The following is a 19,242-nucleotide window of genomic DNA, read 5'->3' as shown; positions in this document are numbered from 1 at the left end:
TCCTCTGAGATAAAACACTTACACTGAGATTGAAAGGGTGAGTAGAGTTTTCCAGGTAGAGGAGCTGTGAGAAGAATTCCCAGGCATGAGAAGCATGGAACTGGAAGGGAGGGCATGCTCATGGACCTGTAAGCTTGGCAAAGGCATACACTAGGATGGGAAAAAATAGTCTGAGATGAGCTTGGCTGCAGTTCATGTAACAAGTCTGTGTCAAAATAGCTCTTTCTTCAGTTGTGTGGGAAGTTAAACAGAAATGGCAGGGAGGACAACTGGTAGGAGTTTTTTCTCCATTTGAAAACTAGAAAGGTGGAGAAAATATTAAACCAGTGCCAAGGTCATCAGAGGGCCTTGCCAAATAATTGTATACTTTTAAAGAAATATATTTAAATCCAGAAATATTATATGCTTGCCTTTTCTCTTTTTGAGATAAATAATTACATTCTTCTCTGCAAAGTCATAGCAGGGATTAGGGAAACGGATGAGAAATTCTACTACATCGTGCAGGAAGAAAAGAGCTACAGGGAATCCCTGACCCACTGCCGGATCCGGGGTGGCATGCTAGCCATGCCCAAGGACGAAGCTGCCAACACACTCATCGCGGACTATGTAGCCAAGAGTGGCTTCTTCCGAGTCTTCATCGGGGTGAATGACCTTGAGAGGGAGGGACAGTACGTGTTTACAGACAACACCCCACTGCAGAACTACAGCAACTGGAAGGAGGGGGAGCCCAGTGACCCCTATGGTCATGAGGACTGTGTGGAAATGCTGAGCTCAGGCAGGTGGAATGACACGGAGTGCCATCTTACCATGTACTTTGTCTGTGAGTTTGTCAAGAAGAAAAAGTAACTTCTCTCATGCTACACATTGGTTATTCCCTGTGACTGCCATTGCTGCTCTTTTTATCTGTCCTTTTCTTTCTCGTTATGCTAAATTTGTTCTGACTCAGGACAAGTGGAAAATGCTAAACTGGGGTTTGGAATCTTCATCGCCCTGTTCTTTGGTGACAGTTTTAGACATTTGTTTATACAGTATAGTATTGAGCCAACAGCTTGCATGGGTCTCAAGAGAGAGTTTGAATTGTTAGTTGTGTGGGAGGTGAAATAAAATGTTCTCTTAGCATTTGCTCTGTCCCCTCTCTCTAAAGCCCTAATTGCTCTCTACCTGGCCCAGCAGATAACTGGGACAGTTGGTTGGTGAGGACTAAGAAAATCTGTCATTCCCAAAGTCAGACATGTGGGAGGGTCTTATGTTTTCTAGAAATGCCAATATATTATTCATTTTGGAATCCAAGATCCCTAGTTCTTTGATCTGTCATCACCATAGTCATCCTCATACTTGTAAGTCTCTCTTGTTCACATATGCATAGAAACACTTCACCCCAAACCTCTATATGAGGCATTTCTGTGATGTCAGAGTGACCTATTCCAGGCCATATAGAACTGGAACCATACAGAATCTTTTTGTGCTTCTGACCTATAATTTTCAGTGAAGAGTATCAGATAGCTGCCCTGGCTCCCTTCCTTTAGGCCTACAACTTAATCCCAGACCCCCAGATGATTAACTCTCTGACTGGAGGAAAAGGGACCTTTAGAAATTAAAAAGAAAAGGGTCTGTTCCCAAGCAATATGATTTCTAATCCTCCTGCTAAATTGCCCCTTGCTACTAACATAGCTCCATTTTTCTTGTCTTAGGTTGACTCATATCAACTGTCCTTCCTTAGTCATGGGGAATGATGGATGGGGTGAAGCCTTCAGAAAACTCTAGAAGGTTCCAGGAGCTACCAACATCAAGTCTCAAATCCCCCTCCTCCCTACATCTCATATATCACTTGGGGCAACATTTTATGGGAGGCCCTTTACTGCCATAACTGTATGTTGTAAAAACCCAGAGCAGAGATGCCCTTTCTAGTACTCTGACATCACAGGAATGTCAGGCATGGAGTTTGGAACAGGTCTAGGACTCACATTTACTGAGCTGCTGAAGTTCTATTTTGAACTACAGATCAAACTTCTTAGCAGCTTTCATTTTGGAATCTAAAAATAAACAGTTCAACAAAACTCTAGATTATCCCCTTTTATTTTGCTGCTCCAGTTATAGTTTGTGACATATGATCAGGCTCCTTAAAATTCTGGAAACATGGTTAATGAACTTAGAGAAACAGATCAACATATGTTCACCTTAAACCATGTGTTCATGATTTCACCCATGACTAACTGCTTATGAGATAGGATTTAATTAGGTTATTTCTGTGGATTTAACAAGGGTCACAAACTCAAGTACTACAAGGGCCATACAGATGACATAAATAAATGAGGTGGAACAGGTGGAATCCTGGTACACTGAAAACAGCTTGCCCATCTAAATGAACCAGCTGCTCCTCGGTGGCTGCTATTTTTGCCATGGAGGAACCAATGTCACTACATGTTCTGATATTTCAAGAGAAATGAGAGAGCTGGAATTTTAGAAGTTAACTTTATATTTTTTAAAGTTGGCATATGGTCCATTTTTAACCCAAATTTTAAGCCATACAAAACAGTCTGCTAGCCAAAATCATGACCTTTCCATTTCTCACCTCTTGGGGAACGTTCCAAAGATTCTAACCATATTCAATGTCATTAGGATACAGTGAAATCCAAGTAAAGATCTCCCATTGATACCTCATTCAGTTCAATCACAGGAATTTCTCCAATGTTTTCCACTCATCAAGTTAATAAACTAGTTACTTATTCAGGCTTTGAGACCGTGACATATGATATTTTGAAGGCAGGAGTTTAATAAAAATTATGAAGAGAACACAATATCAAAACCAATATCTTTGGGTCGAATGCTAGCCAAGAGCATGAGGCACAAGACTCTAGAAACACTTGGAGGAAAAGAAAGGGCAAAAAAGAGAGAGGGGGAATGGACAGTAAACTCTGCCTAAGATCTCCACTGGAATTCATATTCTAATTTGTTCTGAGAACCTAAAGTATGAATATTTGTTGTATGTATTAAGAGTTCTATTATGATTATTATAATAATAACAGCATTTTTCCATGGTTATCTTTGCTTCCAATGCTTGCAAGAGAAGATCACAGAGCTTCAAAGAATAGGATTCATCCTTCCATGATGCCTAGAGGAAATGTTTAAGGTACCACAGACTTAATTAGACCTATTATGAAACTTGCTTTGTGCTTTACAAAATAAACACCTTCACATATCAGATATGTGATTTTGGTAAACTTTGTGAAGTATAAAGAGTAGACATTTTTATTTTAATTCTTTATTGTTTAAAGTGTTACATATGTCTCCCTTTTCGCCCATTGACCTTTCCTCAGCTACGCCAGCACATACCCCTAACCCTCAGTGTCTGTGTCCATTGGTTATGCTTATAGGCATGCATACAAGTCCTTTTGTTGATCTCTTACCTCACTTTTACCCTCCCCTCCCTTCCTTTTGAAGTTTGACAGTCTATTTGATGCTTTTATATCTGTGGATCTATTTTTGTTCATCAGTTTATGTTGTTTATTATATTCCACAAATGAGTGAAAGCATGTGACATTTATCTTTCTCCAACTGGCTTATTTTGCTTAGCACAATGCTGTCCATATCCATTCATGCTGTTGGGAATGGTAAGAGTTCTTTTTTTTTTTTTTACAGCAGCATAGTATTCTATTGTGTAGATGTATCACCACTCTTTAACCCACGCATCTGCTGATGGGCACTTAGGCTGTTTCCCAATCTTAGCTATAGTAAATTGTGCTGCTAAGAACATAGAGGTGCATGTCCTTTCTGATTGGTGTTTCTGATTTCTTGGGAAATATTTCTAGAAGTAGGATTACTGGGTCAAATAGGAGTTTCATTTTTATTTTTTTGAGAAAATTCCATTCTGTTTTCCACACTGGCTGCACCAGTCTGCATTCCGATGAGCAGTGCACAAGGGTTCCTTTTTCTCCACACCCTCACCAATACTTGTCATTTGTCAATTTGTTGATGATAGCCATTCTGACAGATGTGAGATAGTACCTCATTATTGTTTTTATTTGCATCTCTCAGATGATTAGTGACTTTGAACATATTTTCATATGTCTCTTGGCCTTCTGAATGTCCACTTTCAAAAAGTGTCTATTTAATTCCTTTGTCCATTTTTTTATTGGATTTTTTTTATCTTGAAGGGCAGAAATTTTTACTTCCATTTTCCCAAAGAAGATAATTGGTGCCCAAGGATAGTTTACCAAAATTAAGTCATTTGAGAGAAAAGCCGGACTCCAGCCTGCTGATGGAAACTGTCAAACAGAGTTTTCTCCAGCTTCTGTTTGCTGCTTTTTTAAAAAATATATATATTTTATTGATTTTTTTTACAGAGAGGAAGAGAGAGGGATAGAGAGAAACATCGATGAGAGAGAATCATCAATCGGCTGCCTCTTGCACGCCCCCTACTGAGGATGTGCCCACAAACAAGGTACATACCCTTGACCGGAATCGAACCTGGGACCTTTCAGTCCACAGACTTATGCTCCACCACTGAGTCAAACCGGTTTTGGCTGCTGCTCTTTTATTGAATGGAAGTTCATCCTCAATTCCCTTGTGATAGCAGAGGCTCAAATAATGTCTCTTGATTTCTTTCCAAAGTTAAAGGTAAAGCTCAATTAGCAGCAATACTGGGGATTCAGAAACTTTCCTTATAAATATGGTGTTCTCTAGTTTACTGTTTCATTCACAAATGTCTATATGTGGTATTTGTGTTGGGGAGGTGACTTAGTACAATTTTGCAAATAACTGCAGATGTAGGAAAAGCAAAACATATATGTGAAAATCAAAATTTGCTCCAAATAAAAATGAACATGTAATTATTTGCCCCCATAAAATAATTCACTAGAGTATTCCCTTAAATAATTAGCATTTAAAATTTATTTTATTCTTAAAAGTTGAATTTATAATAAACTTTTCAGGAACATATCTGGGCACTTCCTAAGGATATCATAAAATTTCCGGGGGAAAAAATTTTAAATGTTTTTTCACAATCTCACAATACTGCCTTATCAAAACAGCATAATCTATAACCGCACAAAGGAAAATAGTTTATGCCCAGAGTCATAGTTCAAATGCCATAGAAAGATATAACAGTTGAGGAGAGATAATAATCATTGATTATACTTTGGACAAATCACCCATAAAAATGACTAGAATTTTTAAAATGTATTTTAAAATTCCTACTTAAATCTACATTACCCAAATATGAGTTGCTTTGATTATTAACAAATTACTTTACAGCTCTCTAGATTGCAGTTCTTGAGACAAGAAAATATCAGTGGAATCAGAAACGTTAACTAAGCAGTAGTACCCATTACACCAACAATAGATTGAGACAAACATTTGCAGAGAATCATGGTTAGATTCCATGCAGGTAACAAGGGTTTGGTGTATTACTTTGATATTCAAAATCTAGGTCTGGTGTCATGACTGCCTTGAATTTTAGTGCTGACTGTGTCAGTTACTACCAGCCCTAGTAGATAAATATTTTCCACACTCTAAAATTTGTTTCATGATCTGTATGGTTCCTCCTCACAGAGTGCTGTGATAATTAAAGGAGGCAATATGTAATGAGACTAGAGACATTATATGGATACAATAAAGCAGCCATTACTACTACCTGCAGGTACATGTTGAAAAGAAATTAGCCATATTTTAAGTTATGTAAAAACTACCTAAGTAAAAACAAAACAAACAAACAAACAAAATATATATATATATATATATATATACAGCATAATATAGATAGATATATAGATAGACAGACATGTACACACATATATACATTCACATATATGTGTGTTTATATGTATAAAGGTAAGTTTTTATCCTCTTTTATAGTTAAAATTTTCATCTGCAGGGCAGTAAACTGCCAAATGCTGATATGAATTAGAGCTGAGGTTCATACCTGGATATGATTGATTCTCTAAGATACAGTTCATCTCAACCTATTGAATATATTTATCACATAAAATGTAACATTTTAAAATTAAAAGAAAATCATTGACTTGTATTACCCTGAAATCATAAGACCTTCATAGTCTAGCAAAGTCTTTTAAAATTTGAGGGGGGAAAGAAAGTCATGTCATTTTGAGTGGAGATGAAAGGAAAAGAAGAATTTTCAGTAGATGTTGTATGCATAAAGCTTTTCATAAATATTGGACATTCTACTGAACCCCTAACAGATGGTCATGCAGACAATATTTGAATGTATTTGGTAATTGCTAACCTCATTAAAAAGTTTTTCCTTATAGTGAGCATCTCTCCAATTTCTACCCATTGTGCTGCCCTTTGCTATTGATAACTCTGAGAGGTCTGGTTCTGAGATAAACTGGAGCAGGCTATTAACAAAAGTAAAAAAATGGATTAGGGAATGTTTTCCTAGATGCCTAGTTTTATACATTTTGCTAAACCCAGATGGTATAACCCACATCCACTGAATTAAAATTTTGAATTGTTAAAGGCATGAGGGGCACAGCTATAGAGTATAAATAGTATTCAAAGTCATGGGGGACATCTCAATCATAAATAATCTATTAGGAGGGGTACATGATGGTTAGGGTTCAACCCCGAGGGGAGGAGGCTGCTAAGGGGTAGATGGTACGGTAAGGCCGCACTGAGAGGGTTCATTTAAGACAGGTGTCCAGGGCCAGTGGGACAATGAAGTCAAAATCAGAGTCCAGGTGCACGAAGCCTACAAGGTGGACATCTGGCTCAGGTGGGTAGTAGAGTTCATTGACTCACTAATTCATCAGATATGTTTATGGAGCACTTAATACGGGTTAAAAGACAGCATAATGAGAACTGAAAACACAATGGAAAAGAAGACTGATTAGGTTTTTAGCTTAGTAGGCAGAAGCCTCGGGTTCATTGAACATCAGGACTTCCACACTGAGACCCAAGACTTAATTTATTATGGGGGGTGGAATCTATAATCCTATTCTATTTCTACAACTCCTTCCTTAGCAACGTAAATGCTTCTTCAAAAATACACTGAAGTAAGTTGGACAAGATATTTTTTGTTAGAGTACCACATTACTTTTCTTAAAGAGCAGCACTGGTGCATCTCCTCAAGTACTTTTATACATGTATTTCAGCTGATTCATGATATGAACAACAACAAAATCCCATGACAATGTATATACTCACCCACACCATTTCCTCACCAGAGAAAATACATTCTTGTGCTTGTGCATGAGTGAGCTTTGACACCTGGCAAATGTTCCCTTGCCTTATATTTTCCTGGTTATCTACACATGATATTCAGTGAAACCCAGATTTGCCATAGATTGTCACATTTATAATAAAATAAGGACAGGTAGGAAGAAGAGAGGAGAAATTATTCAGACATTTTATAATTTATTAAAAGGTGAGGAAAGCAACCCCACATGAATCACATGTGTTGGCATCTACAGTTGGGAGATAATGCAGATTAATGTGGGTCCATACCATTTTAAAGCTATATCACCATTTGGCATATGCATTTTTCACTTTAGAACTCTTATCGATAGATAGACTAATTTATCAAGAGTTAAGCCTTACTGTGAGTAAACCTGGTTGAAGGGCCTTTGGGAGAGGAATGGAGATAAGGATTGGCTACAATCCACCCCTTGATATATTGATAGAATATCAGTCCCAGGAAAGAGTTCTCATAAGCTCTGTCATGATATGTAAGAATTTTAGGCATTTTCCAAGTCTTGAGAAAATAAACTAGGGGGAGACATAATTGCAAATCACACTTAATTTAAATTAAAAAATCTATGTGGATATCTTTACAAAGACATATATTTGACATAATACAGAATTCTGGAAGACTCTTCCCTAGCAGGTCACAATTTTATTTGGATATTTCCTTAATCAAGTTGAAGAAGATGATTCTGGAGAAAGCATACCAGAGAAGCATATTTTAGAAGTGAGTGCTTTTTGGAAATATTTATGATTTAAAATGTTTTCCCCAAAATCCCCTGTTTTATTTTATCTTATCTTTGATTTTGTTGACCTTGATACTTTTCAGGCACTCAGCCTCCAGATATGATGAAGGATTTTTGTACTGACACAAGCACTTAAGTTCTCTCTTCCACAGACTGGGGACTTTGTTCTTGCCCTAAAAGATCTTTGGATTTAGATAATAGAGTGAACAAACAGGAAGATATTTCCAATTGGCCTCTACTTTTAAGAAAGAAGATCTCAATTGATATATCCAAAAATAAATTTTGAAACACTGGAAAGAAGTATCAAAAACACAGTTTTTTAAGAAGCTTAAAAATATTTATTCTGGGTTTCCTAACACAAAAAATCCTTGCAGAGAGATCTTATAAAAAGAATAAGGCAGTGGTAAAATATATTTTCATGTCTCTACCTTTAAAAGTGCAAAAGAAAACTACGAAGCTCTTCTTTCCTTGGATAATCTATCTTATTGGGGACAGGGTGAGGCATTATACTATTGCTTCTCTTTAAAACAAAACAAAAAAAAATTGTATAAGCTGTGTTCTTACATTTTAAATAATTTAGTAGCTTTATATGCACTAATGTTCTGGCCTTACTGGTTCATGCTTCTGTAAATTTTCAAGATAATATTTGCAGGGTGAAATTACACATGAGCAAAGATGTATTTCTCTGATCACCACAATCAAGCCCACAATTCCCAATAGAAATTACAGGAAAGCTGGGTACTGGTGTGCAAACTCCTTGTACTGGAAATGTTTACTGTCAAGTTGTCAGCAGTCACTTCCAGATAATTTACATGCTTGAGATTCTGAGATACCCTTGAATCCTTATGGCCGTTTATTTCCTGGAAATGTCTAGCCATAGTTGGAAAGTGTTCTCACCCTCTGCAGAAGTATACTTGCCATATAGCTATTGGGATTATAGGTCCTTAGTTCTTTTACCCTTAACATGGCTTCCTATTGACACCCAATGATGAAGAATAAAAGGCAATTTCATGTTATTTTGTGCAAAGTTCTGAATGTAAACCCACCCTCATTTAGGTTTATGTGTTCAATGCCTGTAAGAAATCTTTGGTTAAGCCTTAATGAATCATCTTCCCATCAAGTTTAATGAAATCCTCCTCAACCAGAAAACTGATGCCCTAACTGGTACCCCAACTCCCAGAAATATTTGTCCTGGAAGAAAGTCATTTTTACAGGTATACTGTCTAGTTTAGGTCTTGAATGTTTCTTTAGCATACTCAGCACCCCACAAGAAGTGAATAATATACTATGTTTGAGAAGTCATGGTTTCTTATATTCAAAAGGTCTTGTCAGAAACAACGTATGCTACAATATGAGATGCCAGTTCTGCAACTCAGCAAGCCATGTTACATATGCCTCAAGACCAGGTTCTAGAACTTGAAATTCTCCTATCTGTCAATTTTTCAGTTTAACCTTATTTGAATCTGTATCATAAGACATAGATACTCCCCGTTAATGTTTTTTAGAAACTTTTATAGACAGTACTGGCTATAGTGTACCATAGCAATCCTGGGCATAGGTATAGCATTTGAAGGTACAAAAATAGGTGAGGTTGCTTAGGGAAAAATGTTGAGTGAGGAGAGCAATACCCCAGGTCTTAGATCTGAGTTATTTTAATATATAATGGTTGAGAAGAAGGAAAGAGGTGAGATTCTTAAGGTATTACTATTGTACTTTTTCATTCATTGATAAAGAGTGATGAGAAAAGTAGTAATGGAATCAGAAATGTTTCAAGAAGGGAGCAGTCAACTTTATTGACTGTCTCTGAGAGTTCAATTAAAAACAACACTTTAAAAGTACCTATTGAATTTGTCAAGATGAATTAAAAAAGGAACTTAGCAAAAGAAGTCTCAGGATTATTGAGGGAGGCAGAAGACAAGGTAGAGTTGGGCTGACGGGAAAATGGGCTGCAAGAGAAGTAGAAAGGTATTCATAGCTTGCCCATAAAGAAAAGGTAAAACAATAAGATCAAGAATGGAGGTTATACATTGTCAAGCAAAATAATAATAATAGCTGACACAACTTGAGTGCTATGCTTAGTACTGTGTTTCTCCAAAAATAAGACATCCTCCAAAAATAAGACCTGCTTACATGTTTCCTTCTGAGTGAAATATAAGGCATCCCCCGAAAATAAGGCCCCCCTAGGCTAAACATGAGAGATTTGGTCCACTGGTTCTGAAAGAAATGGAGTCACAAGAAATTCACCAGGAAATTCAGGAATTGGATTGTTATGATGATGTTCCAGAAGATGATGACATGATTGTCATTGAATAAATGAGTAAATTCTTGATACTGTAGGATTCACAATTTGTCTGGTTTGTGTTGACAACTACCGTACTACCGTACCGTATAAAGGTAATAAATTTCCATTATTTTCATTTAATAAATGTGTACTGTATTCTTTTTTTTAAATAAACCTTTATTGTTCATATTATTACAAAAGTTCCTCATTTTTTCCTCCTGTATTCTTCTTCATGGAAAAATAAGACATCCCCTGAAAATAAGACCTAGCACATCTTTGGGAGCAAAAATTAATATAAGACACTGTCTTATTTTCAGGGAAACAGGGTAAGTATTTTATATGTAATTTGGTTTAATCCTTAAATCAATGCCATGTGGCACATATTATTATTATCTTCATTTTATCTATGAGTATACAGAGACCCAGAGATTAAGTAATATTCCCATAATCATTTTGATTCAGGCGTGTAGGTCCAGTCCAGTGCCTGCATTGTTAATTACTGTACTGTTTACTCGCACAGTATGATAACAGATGTGTTTGGAAGTTCCAGTATTTCTGCTATGGCTTTGCTATTTGTGTGCTATGTGACTTCTTCAACCTCAACTTCCCTGAGCTTATTAGCTGTGAATACAACATACATATTGATGAATAGATGTAAAAGATGAAAAACTGTATAAAAACATTATTGTTTCACAACACCTTCAGCAGTCATGAATACATTTGCAATTTAGAAATATTTCAGCCATTTCTCAAAAGGATCAATTTCAAGAATTCTGAAGGCTGCCTTTTTTTTTTTTTTTTCCCTATCCCTCAGAACTCAAGGAAAAATAAAGCAAGGAAAAAATAAAGGAAATGATTCTAAGAGAGACAAAGTGTTCAGGGGCTCTGTTTGAAAACAGTCAACATGATGAAGTTTCTTTAAAAACCTTGAGAAGCAACTGCTCTGACTGAGAGAAGGAAAAGATGACATAATTGAAGTCCCCTGGGCCAGAGTGATATGACCCTGAGAGGGAGGGTGACAAGAAGATGGAGAGCCCAGGGTGCTCCTCTTAAAGGACACTGTGAGTACTCCTGGACAGACGCTTGGCCTGTGAGTCCCAGGTGTCAAGTTGTTTGGGATTCTCGAAGCATTCAGGTCCCTCTCTATGAGAGTACTGTAGGCTGGAAACACTACTCCCCAGCAATTTTAAAATAACTCCTATCTTCTCTTATTTCTGTGATATATGTAATAGGATATGCAATTTTTATTTAAAAATAAAATGTCACTTGTTCCATGATGATGATAATTTTCTAATTTTTGTAGTTATACCTCAGAACTCTTGCCTCCAATTTTATTTTTTACTCTTATAGTCCTACACAATAGATCCACAAATTTGTACTGTAACATATTATGAAACCTAGATATTTGATCAAGGAATATGCTTTCTTTGTACTGTGGCTTCTGCCTACATTCTCAGCTCCTCCACTTGCCTTCCCCTTCCAGGCACACACTTTCACATCTACACATACACTAGAAGTTTCCTCTGCAGGTTCATCTTTCTGATTTGTGGATGTTGCCTTTCTGTATTACTTCATATTGTCACTTAGCAACCCTTCACTCATCCAATGAAACACTGCTCACATATCTCAGCTTCCCAAAGACCCTCAGAGGTTTATTCCACTGTTCTCAGCACAGCTTGACATGGTCCTGTCATGGTATTTTCTGTTGATGATAGAATTATATAATATTCATCTTTGTAGCGTGAAGTCCGAGGCAAAGTGCCCAGGCTACAGTAAACAACCAGCACATGCCTGCTCAGTAACTACTTAGTTAATGGCGAATCCAGAAATAGAATTTAAAGTCACATGGTGCTCCCTGGTCCTACTGTGTGTAGGGCAATGTTCTAGGAGCTAAGAGTGTTTCAGTTAGGGTGTTTGCAGGAAAGAGATGGCCCATGCAAATGGTATAATTGAGAAAAGTCAGAAAAAACAGTCTATCCCTTGGCACATACTGGTATCTCAGGTTTTTGAGGACTCTATTCTGATATATATAAAATAAAAATTATAATGAATATAATTATCAATGTTATGTATCAATCAACAATACATCATTAATAATTATTTATTAAATAAGCATGTAATGATATATTATAATTATGATATTATTATATCTTTTCCTCCAAAAAAATTACCAGTAAGTTTTTGCGTGTTTTTTTGTAAGTCTATTTAAATTTTAATCAAACCTCCTGGGCATGACTCAGAATTTTTAATTTCAATCACAATCAGCTCAATCAGGCAAAAGGTCATTTGCACAAGTAATAGTTACTGCACTTTCCTATTCCCCTGCACTGCCAGTTCTGGCCTCTGAGCTCTCCTATAGTACTTCTGCAGCCCAGAGCCTTTGAATTGTAGGAAACAGAAATTCAACTCAGACTAACTGAAGCAGTGAAGGAAACTGGAAATCATAGGGCCACAGCTGTGTTGTGGCTCAGCTGGACCAAGAACTGAAAGGGCTCTGCTTTCTCTGGGTTCTCTTTGTCTTTATTTAGTTACTTTCTACAGACTCTCATTCTATGATAGGAAACATGGTCACCTGCAAGCCCAGATCCTCATTCTTCCATTTTACTAACTCCAGGGAAAATACAGTGGGTCCTGTTAACTATGACACAATCGCCACTTGTTTTTTCCAAGTAGCTTGGTCTTGGTCTATTGTCTACAACATTGGCAGAAGAATGGGTGAGATGGAGGGGGTAACAAGTTCATGAATTCATATGTAACAAGGTATGCAATTTTTATTTAAGAATAAAATCCTTTTCCTTCCTTCCTTCCTTCCTTCCTTCCTTCCTTCCTTCCTTCCTTCCTTCCTTCTATCCATCTATCTAGAAATAGATACAGTTTTGTATGGAGCCATAGAACTTTGAATTATCTTCATTTGAATTGAATTGAAGAGTTGAATGGGAGGAAGGAAAGGAAATAAAAAGGGGTAAAGGGTATAGTGAGCCATCACTCCCCATTGTTCTGTCCAGAAGACATCACGATAATTGGAACTTTTATCCTTAGACACCCAGGCCTGAATTTTGTTCTTCTATCCAGTGGCCAAAGACTAGTGGGATTTTAGATCTAAATATCAGAAGGTGGAAATACCCATCTTGCTAGATTGTAAGATGCTTCCCACACCCTTTTTTCAAACCCTTCTGTTCCCTCTGCAAGTTTCTCAGTTTACTTAGAGTCACTAACTGGTTCCTGCCAAGTGACTCATTCCACGGCAGCTGAAGTACATCAGTACTGCAAAAATAAATATATTAGTTCCACATCTCATCTCAAAAATTGATCTAAATGTCACATTCTAATCTACATTATACAGTGTCCCAAAAAAATGTGCACACACTTTGAATAATTATTAATTCCAATAGGTTAAAACTGAAAAGAAAGAAACATCAATCAAGTCATCAGCTTTTAGTAGTGTATACACTTAACACATTTAGGGGGACACCCTGTATAATGTGTTTATTTCAATATAAAATAGCGTGACTACCAGGCATTTAAGTAAGACTGGGAGTAGAGAAATGCAGGTGATATTTCTCCTTTGCACTGTACCTCCTTGCACACTGCTCTGAAAACCTCAATCTAGTAAGCAAGGCTGTGTTCACTGAAACCAAACTTGGGTAAAACCGTTGGGATATAACCACTGGCTAGAAATCAGTCCTGTTGTGCCAGTATCACTTGCATATTTACAGAAATTTCAGTTTCTCTGAGTGGACAGTTACTAGACACTTTCTGAATGGGAACTAGCAATAGTATTTTTCCAAGAAGCAACTGCCATGAGGTGCTTTAAATTGTTATCATGTCCATGGTGATCTTACTGTTGTTTTTTTTTTTCATCAAGTTGATGTTTTTGAGGTGAACAAGTCTTTTTTAAAAAATTAAAGTAATATATTGCTGTTGAATTGACACATTCATTATACCTGGCAATTTGACAAGGCCACCAGCCATTTTCACTCTTCTCCTTGGCCGCATCTGATGTGGGTGTTACACATCATGGCTTCTTTGGGGGGTTGAACAGCTTCTGAAGCCTGATTCTTTTCCTCAAAAGTTTGGACCTTAAGAAGTGTTTTACTAGTAGGTCTCATACAGTCAAAGAATTTTTTTAAATCAGGGTTGTGGTTTCTTCAGCAGTGCAATCCCTTCGAAAATTAGAAAGCTTTTGATCTCTCTTTCAGTCCCATGTGCCAGCAACCACACAAAAAGTTCTTTGATGGGAAGAATTCTCAAACTTGATGTATTCCTCTGCTTCCTTGCTTTTGCTCTGTGCCTGCCCCACCCCATCTCTTTAGTCAATGGCCATTTCTTTAAGGCTTCCTGGAATCGTGGATCAGAAGCTTGAATTCTGTGTTTTCCCTTCAATTTTTTAATTCTTTATTGTTTAAAGTATTACATAAATCTCCTTTCCCCACCATTTACCTCTCCCTGGCTGCCCCCACCTCCCAGCTCATGCTCTTACCCCTCAGCTTTCTTCCCACCCCCATCTATGTCCATTGGTTATGCTCATATGAATGCATACAAGTCCTTTGTTTGTTCTCTAACCTCTTCACTCCTTGTCTTCCCTCATAGGTTGGATAGTCTGTTTGATGCTTCTATGACTCTGGGGATAATGAAAGGATAACTACATTGGAGGGTGATAGGTCTAGAACAAGCCTTGTGTACAGTAAGTGCGATATGAGATTATGTAAGTGTTTATAACAAATTTGAAATGTCAGTATGGAGTACACTGGATAATTAGCAAATAGCAAATGTGACATTTTATCGTTAGTCTAATTGACTAGGAATTTGTTTTTGAACCCCCGCCCACATGACTCTGAGGCCGAAATAATGCATATCTTCATATCTCATTTGTATGACCTTTTATTTCAGCTCAATTTGAGTTTGCATGGGAGCTTTTAGAGTATGTGGGAAGCAATGGGATGAGACACTAGTGAAAGTTTTTCAGTTGAATCTAATCTGGTTCTCACTGAAGAAATAATCTTCCTAAAGGCTACTGAGAACTTATCTGATTAGTGACTGCCAAATTTACCAGGAAGTGAGTCTGTATGAGAAAATGTTGTCTTTCATTCAAAAAATAATTTATTCATTTTCCAAAACACAATAAGCATTAAGTATATGCCAGGCACTTCGTTAAACAAAAAGCTATAAATAATTGATTCTCCCCGGGGTGGTAGAAGCAGATTGTGTGCCTATCAAGTAGAATTTATTATTATCCAAATTTTTATAAAGAATAAATTAAAATTTTTAAAAGTACTAGAGATTCTCATCTTTCTCCCCTTAGCATAGAAAATAATGGAGTCAAGATTTGCATCCAGGACTCTCATGCTAGCACCCACACTCTTTATTTCTCCAGCGTGTTAGTCAGGGTGCTGACAAGAAACAGCTGGCACACAGAAAATGCATAAGGCGAGTTCTAAAAAGGGACTATGAACCAAAATGTGGGCAAAGTACGGGGAAGCACAGGGAGAATGTAATATATGAGGGCTGAGAGCAACTAAACACGGTTAATACTGTGGCCCTGAACGGAAAGACAGAGTGTGGTTACCAGAAGCCAGAGTGACAAGGGAAAGAATGTAAGGGATGTAGCCTATTCCATGGGATCCCACAGGGGAGGAGCTGGGACAATAAAGATGCAATAGTTCCCTCTCTTTGATCTCCTGCCAGGGATTCTGACTGGCTGGAACCAGTAGAAGCTGGAGAGCAAGGGAGCCCACTGATGAGTAAGTGCTTCTATTTCAGCCTCCTGAAGAACAGAAGATGAGAAAGGAGACATAAGAGTAAAATTTGAGGGGCACAAGAGATATCCAAGGTGGGTGATGGAGGAGAATGCATGTCAGGCGGCTAACAAAATTACCATCAATCGCTTTAACAATGGTGCGCCTACCTGTTTATACAGTACACAAAATTGTATTGGTCAAGATTTTACAAGAGATTTAACTTTATTTTCACAGTAAACTACCTTTTATTATATACCTCAGTTCATTAATATTTCAGTATTTTATTGCAATGTTAAATGAACTGGTAAAAACATGCTTGGGAACAGACTGGACTCAGTAAGCACTTATATCAACAGGTGACTGGTGAAACGAGCAGGCATAACACAGATGCCCACTCTCTGCAAGAAGTGAGTGGGCAGAGGAAAGGGTCACTGTGATGTACCTAATGGTGAGATGCATCAGCAAAACCAGCAAATCAGATTTAAAGGGCAGAGAAGAGAGCTGCTAGAGAAGTTCTATGCTGAGCATCTGGCTATTTTGCCTTGTAACTGAAGTGGAAAAACATTTGTCTGACTAGAATAACTCAGTCATTTTTCCTAATCTTTTCTTCTTTATAGTTTCAGTGATCTTCAGGATTTGTTGTTTGTTTGTTTTTAGCAAAGCTGTCTTTGATAGTTAACATCTGTGTGGTCCTCATGTCTGAAAATTTCACGGATCAGCGTCTCCTCCACTACGTGCTTGGTCAGTTTTAACAGACCAGCTTTGCAGGCAACATAAATGATTAATGAATTTAGTGTGGTGAACGAGCAGCTAGTTTGGTGTTTCTGACCTAGGTGCTTTAAAACTCATTACCGGTACCTATTGAAGCTTTGCTAATGGATTTAAAATAGATTTCACTACTGTTAAAATGACTCTGCTCTTATGTGATCATGATTTTTCATGTTCCTTGTTTATGTGTTGTTACTTGAGTTGCTAGGCACTATGAACAGATATATATATATATATATATATATATATATATATATATATATATATATATAATTTTTAAAGTCAATTTACAAGCAGGGTGATAATTTACCAAGTTCCATTTAGAAAACAAAAACATTTATTATGCAGTTACAGGTCTAGGTGATGGACATTTGACACAATATAGCACTTAATGTATTTAATATAATGTTACAAGTAAAGTCAGGTTTGTACTAAAATAGTGCCCTGAAATAATCCCTATAATGGTCATTACCTACTTGCTCAACAATTTCTTCTTTCATATAGTTGTGAGGGAGCTGGCAAACATGTTACTCTGCCTCTCTCCTTTCATGGATGGGGCTTCCTCTAGGTTGGCCAATCAGAAAAATGTCTTTCCCCCCAAACACTGTGATTGGTTCCTGAATGATCATGTGACTCAAGCACAAGGCCAATCACGTTTTTAAAAGGTTTACATATGCATAATGGAAAAGTTTCTGTATGGAGTCTTCCTCAGTGATTGTAAATAATAAAGGTGATGAAAACTGTAGCTGTCATAGACATCTTTCTTTCTTGCACAGAGGAAATCATTTGCTCTGGAAGAGAATGGGAGTAACTAGAAGATGATCACCTAATTTTAGCACATGAAGAAATAATACTTTATCACCAATCCTCTTTCTGGTGGATAGTATAAAACCTAGAATCTCCCCAACATTCCTATATGACTCATTTAGATCTTAGTCTTTAAGGCTTTATTCACCTTTTAGCTTAGGAAGAACAGGGAATCTGATGGGCATCCCACCCAAACTGTATTTATAGTGAAGGAAAATTGGGGTTAACAGAAGAAAGAGGAATGAATTAGAATAACCTGGAAGAAACACAAAATAAAAAGGGAAAAAGAAATTTAATAAAGCCCTAAACAATTAACCACCAAATATGATTTGAAAACCAAATTGTAATCTTGTTTGGTTGATGCTTAAAGAATTATAATGGCAGAATGCAGACAGTAGATAATATATTTAAAGATTTATACATCTTGTTCTTTTAAATTTCAGGATTCCAGAAGAACTGATGGTATCAATAGCCAAGAAATGTTAGAGTTATTCAGAGAAATTGGATGAATTAACCAAAGAGCCTCAAGTGAGTAATTGAAATTGCACATTGCAAATAGGAGATCACATGATCTATTCATATTCTTGACTGTGAAGTAATTTTGAAAATAGTGTATTTATGGTAAAAACTTCTGAAGACTTTGTCATTTACAAAGACAAAGTATGGTGAACAAAGAGATTCTCCAATACACAGTGAAGGTAAATCTTTCTGATTATTAACACAGAACAGAGCCTTATTTAAGGAAATCTTATTAATAGGAGGAAGCAACTAAATAGAATCCAGAAAGAAAGCAATGCATAGGATTAGACCCCAGGAAAAATGACTGTCATTTACAGTTACTAGGAAACAAAGTATTCCATAGAAGTCTGCCTAAATTGATGGAATTTCCCCTATTCAGTGATAAAATTCTTAAACAATGTTAACTATTTGAGGGGAAAAATATATTCACTGAATTATTACAATTGCATTCCTTCTTTAAAAGAACATATAAAATATAAAAACATTTTTATAGTTAAAGTAGTTATTATGAATATGAACTATGGTCTTGTAGTAGAAAATAATGCCTAGTGGACTTTTAAGGTGTTTGGAAATGTTTACTGATCTAGATGGCTTTGCTTCCAGAATTTTGGTGTCTGAATTCTGAATTATTACTATCTATCTATCTATCATCTATCTATCTATTTAACTTTCTGTTTAGTTGCCACTTACCTCATTTTGGTGCCATTATTCAGTGCCATTATTTGCTAGGGAAGAGGACTTGTCTATAAGGTGGAGTTAATGAGTGAAAGCTTAAAATCACTGTGTAGCCAAGTTCATTAGCTTCCAAAGGTGTGTTATTTTCTAGCTATTTTAGATTCTCGGCAAATCTAATTCATTCTCTGTCTCTTGCCTCTTGCCTCTATCTGTTGTCTCTCATCTCTCTCTGCTCTTACTCATCTTTGTGCTTCTCTCTGTGCCCTCCATACAAAAGCAGCCTCACGTTTGATGTCGAAATATATAACAGTGTGTGTGTGTGCACTGAACATACACATAGTAAGCATACACTATAAAGAAGAGAAGGGGTTGTCAGTTTATTATTAAATAATAGGAAATTATAATTGTATTTATATACTTGATGTGACAAAGAGAGTGAGAGTAAGAAAAAGAAATCAAGACAGACTTTAATAAAACATTTTAGAATGATGACAGTAATAAAATTCAAATT

General features: G+C 36.7%; 2 protein-coding genes across 2 annotated transcripts in view; both read left to right on the top strand.

Moving 5' to 3' along the window:
• Nucleotides 1–3,741, top strand: part of COLEC10 (collectin subfamily member 10) — a 36,111-nt gene extending 32,370 nt beyond the window's left edge. The window contains exon 6 of the mRNA XM_084864984.1: nucleotides 455–3,741. Within this exon, the coding sequence (XP_084721110.1) occupies nucleotides 455–846 (392 nt within the window). The 3' untranslated portion in view covers nucleotides 847–3,741. The remainder of the gene's footprint in view (nucleotides 1–454) is intronic.
• Nucleotides 3,742–11,057: 7,316 nt separating this feature from the next.
• The window catches only part of MAL2 (mal, T cell differentiation protein 2), a 70,032-nt gene continuing 61,847 nt past the window's right edge, over nucleotides 11,058–19,242 (top strand). Inside the window, exons 1-4 of the mRNA XM_084864985.1 lie at nucleotides 11,058–11,285; nucleotides 14,815–14,908; nucleotides 15,910–16,054; nucleotides 17,981–18,065. The gene's annotated coding sequence lies outside the window, so the exon portion shown is untranslated. The remainder of the gene's footprint in view (nucleotides 11,286–14,814; nucleotides 14,909–15,909; nucleotides 16,055–17,980; nucleotides 18,066–19,242) is intronic.

The sequence above is a fragment of the Pipistrellus hanaki genome (genome assembly GCF_964339955.1).
Source record: "Pipistrellus hanaki genome assembly, chromosome: 17".
Lineage (NCBI taxonomy): Eukaryota > Metazoa > Chordata > Mammalia > Chiroptera > Vespertilionidae > Pipistrellus > Pipistrellus hanaki.
Note: the sequence above shows the minus strand (reverse complement) of the source record. Positions and strands in the feature narration are given on the sequence as shown.